Below are 14,768 nucleotides of genomic sequence, written 5' to 3'. Positions count from 1 at the left end.
ACAGGAACAACTGATTTTACTTGTGTCTGAGAAATAGATCAAAATGGATCCTGATACCATATACAAAACTTCCAGGGGTTGAGTCGAGGGATGAAATGCTATGTAAGAGGCAGATTGGTTGTAGGGCAAATACATAATTAACTAAATAAATCTAAGTTGCCATTTTACAGATTTCTGCATTTAAAGGAAATCTACCACCAGGATTAAGGATTGTATGCAAATGAGCTTGAGGGGCTCCTGCGCTCCGTAGCGGTTAATTGAGCTCAGAGTTGCTCAGGCTCATCTGCATATATTCCTTAACCCTTGTGGTAGATTTCCTTTAACACTTGCCTGGTTGAGCTGTTCTCTACTTGCTGGCACAGTCGTGACACACAGGAAATGCCTGCTAAGCCAATCAAATAGAGGCGAGTCACCAATGCAGCTAGTAATTGCCTGACTTTACGGACATGGATATCAAGAGTGGACGCGGGATTAGAAACCAGCATCAGTCTTGTATATGCAGAAAAATAATGGGTGATTATTGAGTTTATTTTTTTCCACACATTTCATTCTAAAAGGAAATTCTTTATTAATATAACCTAATACTTAGGAGAGTTCTGACCTTTGTTATCTAAATTTCTTTACACACATATGTGTGTTTTGTAAGCTGGGAAGTCAAGAGGGAAAAGAAGACACAAGGGAATAGTTGTATGTTACCTTATGTCGTTTTACTACTTGAGGTGTACGGAGAACCTGACGGCATTAGAGTTATGGCTCACTCTAGGCAAGTTACATCTACAGAACATCTTTTCTTTGGAAAGTTGCTCAAGCAGTAAACGTGATGGAAAAAAAGGAAGGGATATAATTTATGTGCACTGATAAAACTTTTTGGTTATTCTTATAAAAATATTTATTTTCCAGAGACTTTTTCAATGTCTAGAAAAATCAACCAGTCTGCTATCATGATTAAACAGGCACACTTACTCTGGTGACCTTTTAATATTTGTCATCCATGTCCTCCTTCCTTTTAAAATCAACTTTAGGAATTATGCTAATGAGCCAGAAGGGCTCTAGGGAGTGTTACCAGACTTTAAGACTGTGTAAGAGCACTGCCCCCTTCCACTGTGTGCTGACACTTCTTCTGCTGCAGTGAGATTACATCAGGTAGCAGAAAGTGCTGAGGGAGTAGAGGCGAAGATGTTGTAACATCCTGTAAAGCTGCAGCATAGAGGAGGTCTGGTAACACCCCCTCAGAACCCTTTAATAATTTTAAAAGTGGATTTTAGAAGGAAGGATAACAACTATAAGAAGATTTCCACAGTCACAGTGGCCGAATCTATGAGGACGTGTCCCTGTTTTATCCCAGGTTGATGGTAGATTTCTTTTTAATATATTTATCCTTATTAATGATAAAAAAAAATACACTTTATAAAATATGACTGTACATATGTGCAGAATTTGCATATATTTGCATATGCATAGATTTTCCTCTATCATTGATGTATATGAAGTCCACTGAGATGACAGGTAAAATGAATGAAGCCCATAGTTGGGTTCCTGGTAATGGTGTCCATTGATCTGTATCGGTAGATTGAGACTGCTGTTTTAACATAGAAGTCTGTAACACTCTCTGAAGCTCTCAACATTGAACTACTCTTTCTTGCTGTTGCCTTGGTTACAATCCAGATATCCACTTAAATCTTTTTACAGTAATTGGTTACCTATCTCTTCCTAAAAGTGGAGGGAGGGTTATTACTTGTAATGCAATGCTTTACAACCCATCTAATCCCTTACTGAAATGTTTCCTTCTCACTCGTCTCATCCCTTCACATACTTGTTATTTGCTGCTTTTCAACAAGTGAAAGCTCATTGATATCGGAGGGCTCAGCGTGTTATTAGGAAACAATTACATGGCTGCAGAGTATTGTGGGGACCTGCGGCAGGATGTCCTGTAGGTTGTAATTAAAAGTCACTGTAAAAATATCTGGCTTCACTTTTTAGTGTGTAACATTCAATTCTCCACCTGTCAATCACTTCCAGAGACGTCTGCAATGAATTGCGGAGATTGGGAGATGTACTAAATACACTAAGGCAGGTTTGTCATTCTATTGTATTATTAGCCAATGACACTGTTGTATGGTCCCTACAGCACTTGGGAAATTGTTGGGTAATGTGGTAATGGTGCTGGCATCTGACTTGGTATTGAGTTTGGAATACTTAAGATATTTTAGATGAGCAAAAAAGGCTTTTAGATATCAGTGGAAAAGTTTATGCAAATGAAAGTTGAGAATAGACATCCAGACCTGGCCGCAGATCAAGGCGGATGTCAGTCTGCGGTTTGTCATTTTAACTTGTGTCATTGACATGTAGAGCGGCTCTGTACACAGACCGACCATAAACTACAAGACAGAACAGCAGAAATTGCTTCTGCATTGTAAATGTATTTTTAAACATGAAGTCATCATAAAAACATGTTGTATATAGATCTCATTAAAGGGGTTATCCAGCTTTATAGAAATTGTAACATTTAAAGGGAACTCGTCATTAAGAACATGCACAACAACACTTACCTCCCTGTTGAAAGTGCATATCAGAAAAAAAGCTGTAATTAAGATATAGTGCCTCAGTTCTAGATAATTTTTGGTCATATTGGGAGGACTTTTAACCGTTCCATCAATGCTGTGAGTGGTAAAATTCCGGTGACGGGTCTTCATTAAGCAAATGTACGAAAACAAACACTGACCAACTTCCCTTCTTGAGCCAGTGCTGTACAGTCACTTCACTAGAACATTTACATTACATTTCATACCCTTCCTGAGGAGACTGTTGGTTTAGTGGTGACAGGTTAGGAAGTTGTGCAGAGTTCCTCCAAAGCTCCAAATGTGCTGTTCATACCAATCTCTTTGGGCAAGCCTTTCACATTCCCTGACTGTATGAAACTTCAACTCTCTCTTTACTAACCCATCCTGTCTCTTCCTCCCGTTATCCACCAAACATCGGATACCAAGCCCCAGGCATCTCTGCAGCCCCATTCACTTTGTATATAAGATGGCGGCTGATGACTGGTTCAAGCAGCAGTATTTATGAAATTATTTAATACTGTTCTCTGGACCATTATACAAGCTCTTGTCACCCCCACAGACTGTAAGCTCTTGTGTCACCTCCTCATCCTCATAGACTGTAAGCTCTCTCGAGTAGGGCCCTAACTCCTGTTGTTCCATATGACTGTTTGTACTCTGTAATGTCTTAATTTATATGTCTATAGAAATACTGATTACTGTATTTTTCGGACTATAAGGCGCACAAAAAATCCTTAGATTTTCTCAGAAATCAAAGTGGGCCTTATATTCCAGTGCACCTTATATATGAACCGTACTTACAGATAACAGCTGCCTTGAACTGTGCACAGGTCTGCCACCTGCTGGTCATTCATCCTTATAGTCAGGTGCGCCTTATAATTCGAAAAATACTGTATTTATATTATTCTGTGATAATCCTAGGAATCTTATTTTTTCTTTATCGTCTCTATTTTGGACTGTTTGTATATTGGACTGGACATTTGGGAACAGTACAAAACGGGTCCATGAGCCGCATAGCCAGATGGGGATCTCTCTATGGGTAATACATATCCAATAGCCACTGCTGCTTTTTATGGGGTTATGCGTTATACTTTCACGGCTCAGGCGGTAGATGAACATCCCCAGAGCAATCCCCTCTTTTCTTGTGTAACAGGAGGATTTCCAGCGTATCTCCAGTGCTTGTGGATATTCGTAAATGCTGAGCAGTGCATTTTCTCGCTAAGGCGAGATTTATTTCTATAAAGTGATCTCAGTTTGGTGTATAATTTAGATGTCAGTAAATCAATATGCAGTCTAAATGTCAAGTTTAGGTCAAACCACGTTCTCAGGTATTTAAAACCGAATCACTTACTAATCCATCTCCAGTAAATTACTAGAATGTGTATTTTGGAGGTTTTAAACTGTGAGCCTACATTTTAAGTACCATGGTAACGGCGTGTAGAGAGAAGGGTAAGAAGCTCCTCTTCTCTATCTTCTGCTAACATCAGGTTTTATGCAGGTTGTGCTTTTGATCTTATGGATTGCACGTTGAAAACTACTATTATACCTTCCAACATTTCATACAGCACAAATATTTCTTATGATTTCTTCAGGACGCCAGTAACTCACTGCCCATTGGTATCGTGGATAAATAGTGAACCTTCAGCAGTATCGTCAGAACCTACCTCTCCAGGCATACCAGATCCATCTGCAGACACTGAACCATCTACCGCACTGCCTCCAGATCTCCCGTCAGAGAGGTAGAGTATGCGGCCTATTACATGTTACTACTTACCTCCAGCACAGGATAATCCATACAACTGTCCACCATCTCCTGCAGGATGTCCAACAGTTTGGTGCTGGTCTTGCGTGTCACTTTTTAAAGACCAGGTGACCGAATTTTGTTTGCACCATAGAACTGTGTAAGAAGCCTTGCATCACATTTATGGAGCGTCTTAGAGATTGTTTAGTCACTTTTAACGCTAGTAAGACAAAGGCGGGGTAAAAGTCATGTTTGTATGTGCCAAAAATTATGCAAAAACACCAAACCTTGGGTGAAAGTTTCTGGAGTAAACAAGTCCTACTAATAGGAGGTGCAAAGTTGTGCTAAGCAGTCCAAATTGAGCAGACATAATGATTCATCTGGTGCGGCATAAGACTGACTAGTCTAACTCTTGCACTCTACTCTGTGACAAGTTTTGTGAAGCAGAATGTAGAAAATGCTAGGTGGCCATCCAGCAGAGCTGTGTAGTCATACCTTGATGTTAGTAGCAGCAGTGCTGTGAGATATGCCTTTATTCCTGGATTGTAGCTGGTCTTGAAGCACTGTGGCACTCTCCTGTGTGAGATCTATTAATTTAACAAAGCACAACCCCTCCCTTCTGCTTTGAACAAGGGAAGACGATGGATTCTAGTTGGGTTTTACAGAAGTGGGGAGGAACAGAGGCAAAGTTTACTGAAGAGGGCTCACGTAGCACTATAGCAATCTTGGAATATACAGGCGGCTCCCTACTTAAGAACACAGGACTTACATAAGACCCCTAGTTACAAACGGACCTCTGGCTATTGGTAATTTGTTGTACTTAAGTCCTAGGCTACAATCATCAGCTGTAACAGTTATCACAGGTGTCTGCAATGAAGCTTTCGTGTTAATATTGATTCTTATGACAACCCAACATTTTTAAAATCCAATTGTCAGTGCTGGGATAACAATGATAAAATATACAGTTCCGACTTGCATACAAACTCAACTTAAGAACAAACCTACAGAACCTATCTTGTATGTAACCCGGAAACTGCCTGTATATCCATTTTTCACTGTTCTGCTATTACTAGCCTACATAAAAGCATGATTAACCCCTGGATAAATATTTCTTGATTAATAGATTACCAGGATGGAAGAGGCTTTTAAGGTAGAAACCTTTTTAGTGCACTTTTTTCCATTTGGTGCACTACCTAAAAAAATGTCATTGTTTGTTTTCCATGACACACAGAAATAATTAATTATAATATTAAATTTAATTGTATATTTTTTATTTGATGTTTTTAAAATGGTATTGTTTATTTTTTCCCCTATGAGTAGTACACCAATTATTATCAATTATCAATTATTCGCACTTTGTTTCTGTTATAGCCTCCCTGGTAGAAAGGCAAAAGCTGTATACCCCTGTGAAGCAGAACACAGCTCTGAGTTATCATTTCAAGTAGGCGAAATCTTTGAAAATGGTAAGTTATTCTATATCTATATGTCTCAGTAGTAATATAAGGGCACATTACATAGTTACTGAACAAAATCTTCCACATGTTGTACCAAGAAACATTCTCAAATTATCAAGGGTAAAAGATATTTGTTCAACAAAAGCAGGTGAAAGGGGCTCATCTTAAGTTGTGCCAAACGTTATGCACTAGTCTTAAAGTACATCTACCATCAGTTTCACTTACACGATTCTTTATGCACTAAGTGAAACGGTTTTAATGTATAAAGAAACGCCAAACACAAAATTATCCCGAGGTGCTCCGCCCGCATTGTAATTATTGTAATTATACCACCTGCTCCCGCCTGAGTAGCTAGGAGCCGGACACTGACGTCAGAAGAGCTGGCGCTTGGATAGATCAGGGCGTGTGCTCTCTCCTAGCTCCTCGGGCAGGAGCAGGAGGTACAATTACAGTGCGGGGCAAAATAAATTAAAAGTCTGGAATACCGAGAGGCACCACGGCGATGTCAGTCAGAGTGCCCCCGACTAATGTACATATTTTTTAAAAGTGGTTTTCTTTGTAAATGTGCCATTTCTTTATGCAATAAAACCAGTTCCACTTAGTGCATTAAGAAACGAGCATGCAAGTGCTACACGTCTACCATCAGTGAAACTAATGGTAGGTGTCCTTGGAGACTGCCAATTGTACTTCCTACCGTTTGGCTAACATCATGCTTCCTCTTTTTCAAAAACTGCTGCACACAGGAACGTGGGTAATGCTTTGTATTAAAACGAAACTGCATCGTTTTGTTGTTTTTTTTGGAAGAAAACAGTCATGTCTTTCACCCCTCCCCCCTTCCTTTTCATTCTACATTACACACGTCTCTAAATCTGCAATTTCTACCTTTTAGACACAATCAGTAAATCTGCCCCAATAAAGCACATGTGAGGTAGCCATCATTGCTGTTTTTATTCTCTTTGTAGTATAATGTGCAGATAATACATATATTGCCATCCATTAGTGTTTTAGAGGTTTCCATGTGTTGCTCAATTATAGCTTTGTTTTGAGAGTCAATGCTAATTAGGTTTCTGTACCTTGTAATTAATTAAGAAAAATGTTCCTCTGCTTCCCTATAATGGCATTTACAGAACATGCTGCTAAATATTGTACTGCACTTAAAATGGCTTTACATGGGAAACGTGGTAAAAGATAAGCACTTCAATACATAAGAGGAAGTTCTTTTTCTATTGACTAGTAAATAGTATTTTATGATCTCCCTATTATGTCACTATTCACCTTAAAGGGAACCTACCACCACAAATCTACCTATAAAGGTAGATTGGGTGGTAGGTGGATCAATGGGACGTGAGGATAGCCCTTTTAAGGGCTAATCCTCACGTCCCTGCACTTTTTTAATAACTTTAATTTGGTATTTATTCAAATTTACTTATGCGGCTACCGGGGCGTGGAGTAGCCGCATATGAGATTACACGAGGCGGCTACTCCACGCCCCGGTAGCCATTTTACCCCTCCTACTCACCCATCTTCGGCGCGCAGCTCCGCGTAGCTGCGCGCCCTCGTCCGGCGATCCTGCCGTCTGCGCATGCGCAGAAGAGCAGGCCCACGCCTGTTTCGGAGTTGTGACCGCGCAGGCGCGGGCCTGCTCTTCTGCGCATGCGCAGACGGCAGGATCGCCGGACGAGGGCGCGCAGCTACGCGGAGCTGCGCGCCGAAGATGGGTGAGTAGGAGGGGTAAAATGGCTACCGGGGCGTGGAGTAGCCGCCTCGTGTAATCTCATATGCGGCTACTCCACGCCCCGGTAGCCGCATAAGTAAATTTGAATAAATACCAAATTAAAGTTATTAAAAAAGTGCAGGGACGTGAGGATTAGCCCTTAAAAGGGCTATCCTCACTTCCCATTGATCCACCTACCACCCAATCTACCTTTATAGGTAGATTTGTGGTGGTAGGTGCCCTTTAACAGGGATATTGTAAGAAAGAAACAATTTGGGGCAAAGTTGGGCAAAGGTGTTAAGGAGAGCCTGTTACAAGAGTTTACCCCATTAAACTATTAGCCCCTCAGTCCTTACTAGAATTCCCTCTTTTATAAATCAGATTTACAGAGGCTTTACATTTAACATGTTGGGCTGGGTTTACACCTTGTGTCCTGACCTATACTTAAAACTGATGATGAAATATAGGAATATACATGCACAAGGGGGTGTCACATGCCACATTTTGTCTTGTTCATCAGTACATCAAATGTGTCAGTTAATATGACATTTCCGGAACCCAGAAGGGGTACGCAAGGTCAATTAATAATAGTTTTTTTTTCAGACAGACAGGCTGCCACCAACACGTCGTTTGAAAGAAGCCCAATTCATAACGGGACTATATTAGGTCAGGAAGTCAATCCCCAGGGTAGCATGTATATAACCGAAAAACTGACATAGGGATTTGTAGATTAAGATAAAAGAACAACACAGGTTAAGTTTTTTTAATTTAATTACCTTAAGGGCAATCTAGACAAACAGTACACACAATAGGTGTATGTATACAGCTTAGCACAGTACACATAAAAGTATAGGTGTACAAGTAGAAACCAATTTATTACCTTGTGCTCGGCTAATTGGGGTAAGAGGTTAATCCACACACTTGTTGATCTCTCCTGCTCTTCATGATGGTTGAAGTTCCACCAGGCAAAAGACAATGGACATAAGGGTGCCCTGATTATATTAGGGCAGTCACAACCCTTCACACCCTCCTACCTTGGATCACATTAAGGATCTTGGTGGAGTTCTATCTTCTAAATTGGAAGTCATAGAATCAGGGTTCTAGTCTAATGGGAACCGGGTAAATCCCTGGATTACATCCTTACTATTCTCCCATTGAGTGTTATTTATTTCTCTGGGTCCAAGGATATTAGAGCAAATTGAGAAATTTTAGGTTTTTACAGAGATATGTGCAGATGTATGTGCCCTTGCTGTCCAGATTCCAAGGAGGAAGGAAGTGAGTGACCTGTGGGATGTACTGTTGAACAAGACAAAACCCGGCATGTGACCGCCCATTATGCATGTATATTCCTATATTTCATCACAATCCCACCATATGAGGTCTTGTCCTTCAATCACCAGGAACAAACATCAGCAGCAAACATTGATTTGCCCCTCCATATATTGTGAGTTACTTCACTGAGGGAATACACAAGATCTTTGTTTAGTGGAGGCCGGAGATAGATGCCATACTGTGGCATATGTCTCCCATAGTCTATTACAGCCTTCGGTAAACAAATTTCTTTTCCTGCAGCAGCAGGACTTTTAAAGGTTTAGTCTAGATTCCTGCTTTGTCTAGTAAATTTACATTGGTATAAAGGTACAAACTTCTGTTAAGAGCCCTCCTTGTATACATGCTGGATCTGTTCACAAAACCCTGCTTTATTTATATTGTACAGAATAACACTGTAAAATAATTATTATTACTAATTTTTGTTCACTGTAAGGCCCCATTGTTATGGTCCAGTCACAGACATAGCACCTTCTGTTCCATTTAAATGACTGCCACAAATGTCTATATAAGTGAAAATCCGTGTAAGGCTGCATGCACACGACCACATGTGCAGAACTGTACCGCTCTGTACACGGTAAAAAGACAAGACATGTCCTATCTTTCTCCACGTTACGGCACGTACGCCATGCATTGCTATGAAGAGGGGAGGGGTCACCCCTCCTACTGTCTATGGCGCCAAACGTATACCTGCCCTACTACGGCCCGGAGGGCATGAGTTCATGTGCGTGCAGCCTTAGAGATGTAGATTACATTTGCCCCGTCTCAATGGATGCATTTCTTTTCCTCTTTGTAGTCCATATCTCCAGAGAGCCTGGATGGTTGGAGGGGACGCTGAATGGAAGAAGAGGGCTTATTCCACAGAATTATGTGCAGTTTCTCTAGCTACATGTATGTGACACACAGACGCTGTACATGGTATCCATGGATTTCCGTTCCAGTTATGTTCATTGTATTTGACTTGTGACTGCTCCAACCATATGACCAGACTTTATGGGAAACGAAAGGTCATTAAAGGACATGAAATATTGCCAAACTGAACTCCTACACTTTATTACTGTACTGTCTGTACTTGTATGGGACTGCGCTATTGTACCGTCACTCATTACACAACGTCATTCCTGGCTGACGACGGAATTGATCTCATCTTCTATGATGTATTATCGCCTCCCCAGCTACAGGTTCTTATAGATATAACATGCATGGCTCACACACACACGCCACCAATTTGACACAACAGAGAAGTTATTTTTCACCTCTGCAAGTTTTACGTCGCTGCAGCCTTCAACTTATATGATACTGGCAAGATCACCGAACATTTTATACTCCTTTTTATGTAAGTTCCCTTTTGTAGCAGTCACTGAGATGGTTGTTGTTTTGTTATTTTTAAAGTTTCACTTGTTGGATTGTATTGTTTTTAAAGTATATTTACTACAGAAATGTAATTTTATCCTAAAATAAAATATTAGTTCTTTAATATATTAAGTGTTTTACAGAAAAAAGCAAAATAAAAACAAAGGAGATCCACTGTATGTTTCCACAGGAAATTGTGTCCACTAATTCTCCAGGTAACAAGAGACATGTGGTGGGTGATATGCAGTGTATATTATCAGTCTTAGACACAAAAAAGTGACTCCTCATTTCTGCAGACAAAAAATGGACAGAGTAAAACAGAAGGCTTAAAGAAAATCTACCATCAAGCATACTAAACGTGATGGAAACGCGATGTTACCTCAACGTGTGATCCCAGGTGAAGTTCTTGCATTGCATCTCAAAGAGCAATCAAAACACAACCTGTGATCGCAGCGTCGTTGTAAAAGATTTCACTTGGGAGGCTCTGGAAACGCCTCCAGAGCCTATCAGGCTTCTTGGCATAATTTTAAAAATGTATTTTAGAAGGATGGAGGGCATGGATAACGAATATAAGAAGATTACCACAGTCACATTGCCAGGATCTATGAGTAACTGTCCCTGGTATATCATACTTGATTTTGATGGTAGATTGACTTATAAGTTTGCATGCTAACTCAATCTAAACCTACAAATGTGAACTTGGCCTAGGATCCCTAGCCTATGAGCGATCTTCTCACGGCCCGGGTTTTCTTTGGAAACTCTGACATATTGAAAGTGTGTTGCGCTATGCTCGGGTCCAATGTTTCACAGTCCATACAATCCAATCCTTTCAGCATGCACTACTCTGATCAGAATTGTATGTGAAATTGGGTGTGTAAATAAAAGTAGACCACAATCGGGCATCAGCTTAAGGTCAGTTCACATTTGTGTACAGTCTTCAGTTACTTCCTTCAGTTATTTTAAGAAAAAATGATTGGTCCCACATGCTGACTTTACACATTACCTCTGTAGTTGCCTGACCTGGTTCTGGCTTTAAAGGGGGTTTTCCCACGAACAAAAGTTAGGCCCTCAACGATCTTGTCAGCTCCATAGAGATTAATGGAGCAGAATGGTCGTGCACAACCGTCTGCTCCATTAGTCCGATGGAACCCTAGTTTTTGCGTTCTGTGGGGGGTCTCGGCACTGAGACCCCCACTGATCAGCAAGTAACGCCCTATCCCATGGATGTTGCAGATTTTATTGCAATATGCAAATGCTCCTCCCCCCAAAAAGCATTGCAAATATAAGAGAAAAAAACTCTAAGATAAATGACACCCTAGCATTGTGAAAACAGATAGTGCTAGGAGCCAAATCTGATTTTTATGACCAAAAATGTATGATTTTACTATCTATTAATGGGCAACTGACTTTACTGGTATAATGAAAGGATGGGCATAAAGGACCCGAGTAGTTGTTGCCATAATTTCTGCAACTGAATTGGTTTTATTCCCTTCTAGGAATGCTCACAGTAATATTTTTTTAACCAAGTATTTACGAGGCTATGGCAGGACTTATACCGTAGTGGGGTGATTTTTTCCTTATATGATAATATAATAAATATATTTAAAAACAAACAAAACACACAAGATAATATCTGAGTGTAAATTTCAGTTTCTACCAGTTCTAAGCAGTTCCAACCACTATTCACACTATTGTTATTTAGGATCCACATGTTGCACTGGCAAATTTTGCAGTAATATAATAGGGTCGTATTTGTGGGGGTTATCTATGACAAGTAACAGGATACTGTATATGACATGGAGGACCTTTTTACACATAGGTTTACAAATAGTCCCATAGATTGATCTACGGAAGTTACTCAGCAGATCATGGGATCCTATTCATTGATGTCATAAATATCTGTTGTAAATGTCATGTGAGGCCGTATCCATTGAATGTAATACTGTAGGACCATAGCGGAGGGACGTCCACACTCGCTCATCACTAGACGCAGTCCCCTGAGGCACTGGACACGGATGCCATCAGCTGACTTGCTGTTTTCAGAGCTAAATAGAGAAAAGTTCTATTTTATGGCCTTTTGGAGCTTCAGAACAGACTGATCATTATTAGTTATGCAAGGAGAATGACACCGGCTGAGTTGACAAGGTATTTTAATGACACTCATAAGCCAGTTCTGAGGCATATTCTTGTACATATGACAATATGCCTCATGCGCTGAATACATCATTATTAATGGATGGAAGTGCAGAGCATGAAACTGACATCAACCATTGTTCTCTCAATTTTTTTTCCTCCAAAATTTTCATAAGCTAAACATAGTAGATGCACATAAGTGACAAGTTGAGCTCTATATAAATAATTGTGCCTCTGTATAATAAATACATTCGCTACTGAGGATTAAGTACTTAATATTCTATATTATCAGGTGTCCCCTCCAAAATAATGGAGTAGATTTATCTGCGCTCTATATCCAGACTGACTGCTGATCCTGTGATGGGCTTCTTTTTGAGCCTGTAGAAGCCGAGCTGAAGGGAAGGCACAGTCTGAACCAATGGACTATCACTCGTCTGATACTCGTGTCTGAATTGGTCCTTACCTAACTAGTGGCAGATCACACTCTGCCCTAATAGGGGTGAGCTAAAAAGGAGCCAAAGAACAATGGGGAGATGCAGTAATGTCTTTAGACCAGTGCAAAGTAGAACTAGATGGTTCTCTGCTGCACCAGATTAACATATCTACATCAGAATACTAGAGTAATTTACTCCTGCCACATGCTGTGTTCCACAATTATTTGATGGTTTTGGATCAGTTTTCCGGCCAGTCCAAAAAAGGTTGTGTACTAGGGAACATGACTGGGCAGAAAATTCAATATTGCGGCACAACAAAGTAGACCAACTAACGTTAGGTGCCAACTAGGACTCGCCAGTCTTTCGTCCATTTTTTGACAGGTTGCGAAACTGCTTAAAAATTTTCATAAACCTTTAATAAATGTGATACCCAACATTTCAGGTGCAAATTACTTCAGTTTTCTTGTGTAAACAGATAGACACATCTCCCCAAAGCCTTCTGGAAATAAACAGATTTGCGCTTTCCCTAGAGCAGTGGTCCTCAACTTCTCATGAACCATATACCAGCTGCACCGAAGAAAATTTTATGCTGGACCAGTGATGGAAATGATTGTGATCACTAATCCTAACGAACCTCCTATTGTGCCCACAAAGTATAATACCTCTCTACTGGACCCCATACTGTATAATGCACCCCTGTAACACCCCACTCTGATTAACCCTCCTTATAATGCCCCCTTTTCTGCCACTCCCAACTCGCTTAATTCAGCAATTTATTTTTGTAGCTGTTAAGTTTATAATGTCCCTTTTCCACTGCATTCAACTCAAGTGAGCAGGACAATACAGATATAAAGTGCTGTACACACAGCCACCAGCCATGATGCCACATACTGCTACCAATCACAGGGGCTGTAGGACTAGATCTGCTGGATGTAAATAGGTGCTTTCGGCGGCTGGCTTCATCTCCAGCTTTGGGCATGGACACTTTGTGACAGGCTGCGATTGCAGGACTAAGTTTTTCATGGAGCGGTCATGGGAAACGTTGCCCTGTATCACATGCATAGAATTTGCATGAACTTCTAAACTAAATGTGAAAGCGGTGAAACCACCTCTTTTAACAGTAATATTTTTCATGATCTCTCACAAAACCCTATTTTATATTTAGAAACTCAAGTGGGCTGAGAGATTTCTTATGAATTTACAATTAGTAGAGTGTAAAAAAGAGGTTGGGATGGTGAAATATCTGGCGAAATATACATTTGATCAAAAAACTAAAGGTATACGTGTCAAATATTTTTTTTAAATTTATCCAATGGTACCAAATTGGAATGGGGTGGGGGGGGGGGCAATAACGATTTTAATTACAGATTCTGATTCCCCATGATAAATTATAATGATTTGACCTAAGTCTTTTAAAATTTTGGTGACAGATCTTTCTGTAATTTCCAAAAATCTAAATGTGTACAAAAACTTTGAAAAGGGGGATATTTCAATAACTCCAGATCCAAAATCTGAAAATAGACAATGCAATATTTTTCTTAAATCTATCCAATGTAACCAGATTGGAGCACATGTAATGGAGCAATGTAGAGCATTTGATCTTCAAAGGGGAGGAGACTAAAGTTTAGTTTAATCAAACCCTAACACACACAAAAAAAAAAATTACATTTATTTTTTAACAAACCTACCTATTTACCCATAATATGCTGTAAACGGGGCTGCCCCATAGCAATAGCCCTGTGTTTACATAAGCTCTTCAGCAGCTGTGGTAGTGCAGGCACCTGGAAAAAGGGCGCCCCGGCCTCCAAATCTGCCAGGAAATGTGAACGCACATAGCTAGTGCACGAGCAGCTCACATATGCAAATTTGGCCCAATTTATCAGAATAAAAACTAAATTGAAGAAAATGCTTTTGCTTTTGCATCATGTTTTCAGAGGCATAACTTTTTCGGCTAGATATGGGCTTATTTTTTAAATGACAAGTTCTCAGCGATTCCTTTTTTTTGTTCACTTTTTAAAACATTTATTATGAAGGGAATTAATGAAGAATCAT

The 14,768-nt window shown here is 40.1% G+C and overlaps 1 protein-coding gene across 1 annotated transcript in view; it reads left to right on the top strand.

The window, feature by feature from the left end:
- Nucleotides 1-9,832, top strand: part of ARHGAP10 (Rho GTPase activating protein 10) — a 127,740-nt gene extending 117,908 nt beyond the window's left edge. The window contains exons 21-23 of the mRNA XM_072121628.1: nucleotides 4,151-4,297; nucleotides 5,671-5,762; nucleotides 9,593-9,832. Of these exons, the coding sequence (XP_071977729.1) occupies nucleotides 4,151-4,297; nucleotides 5,671-5,762; nucleotides 9,593-9,681 (328 nt within the window). The 3' untranslated portion in view covers nucleotides 9,682-9,832. The remainder of the gene's footprint in view (nucleotides 1-4,150; nucleotides 4,298-5,670; nucleotides 5,763-9,592) is intronic.
- The last annotated feature ends 4,936 nt before the right edge of the window (nucleotides 9,833-14,768 follow it).

Source organism: Engystomops pustulosus, chromosome 1, assembly GCF_040894005.1.
Source record: "Engystomops pustulosus chromosome 1, aEngPut4.maternal, whole genome shotgun sequence".
Classification (NCBI taxonomy): domain Eukaryota; kingdom Metazoa; phylum Chordata; class Amphibia; order Anura; family Leptodactylidae; genus Engystomops; species Engystomops pustulosus.
Note: the sequence above shows the minus strand (reverse complement) of the source record. Positions and strands in the feature narration are given on the sequence as shown.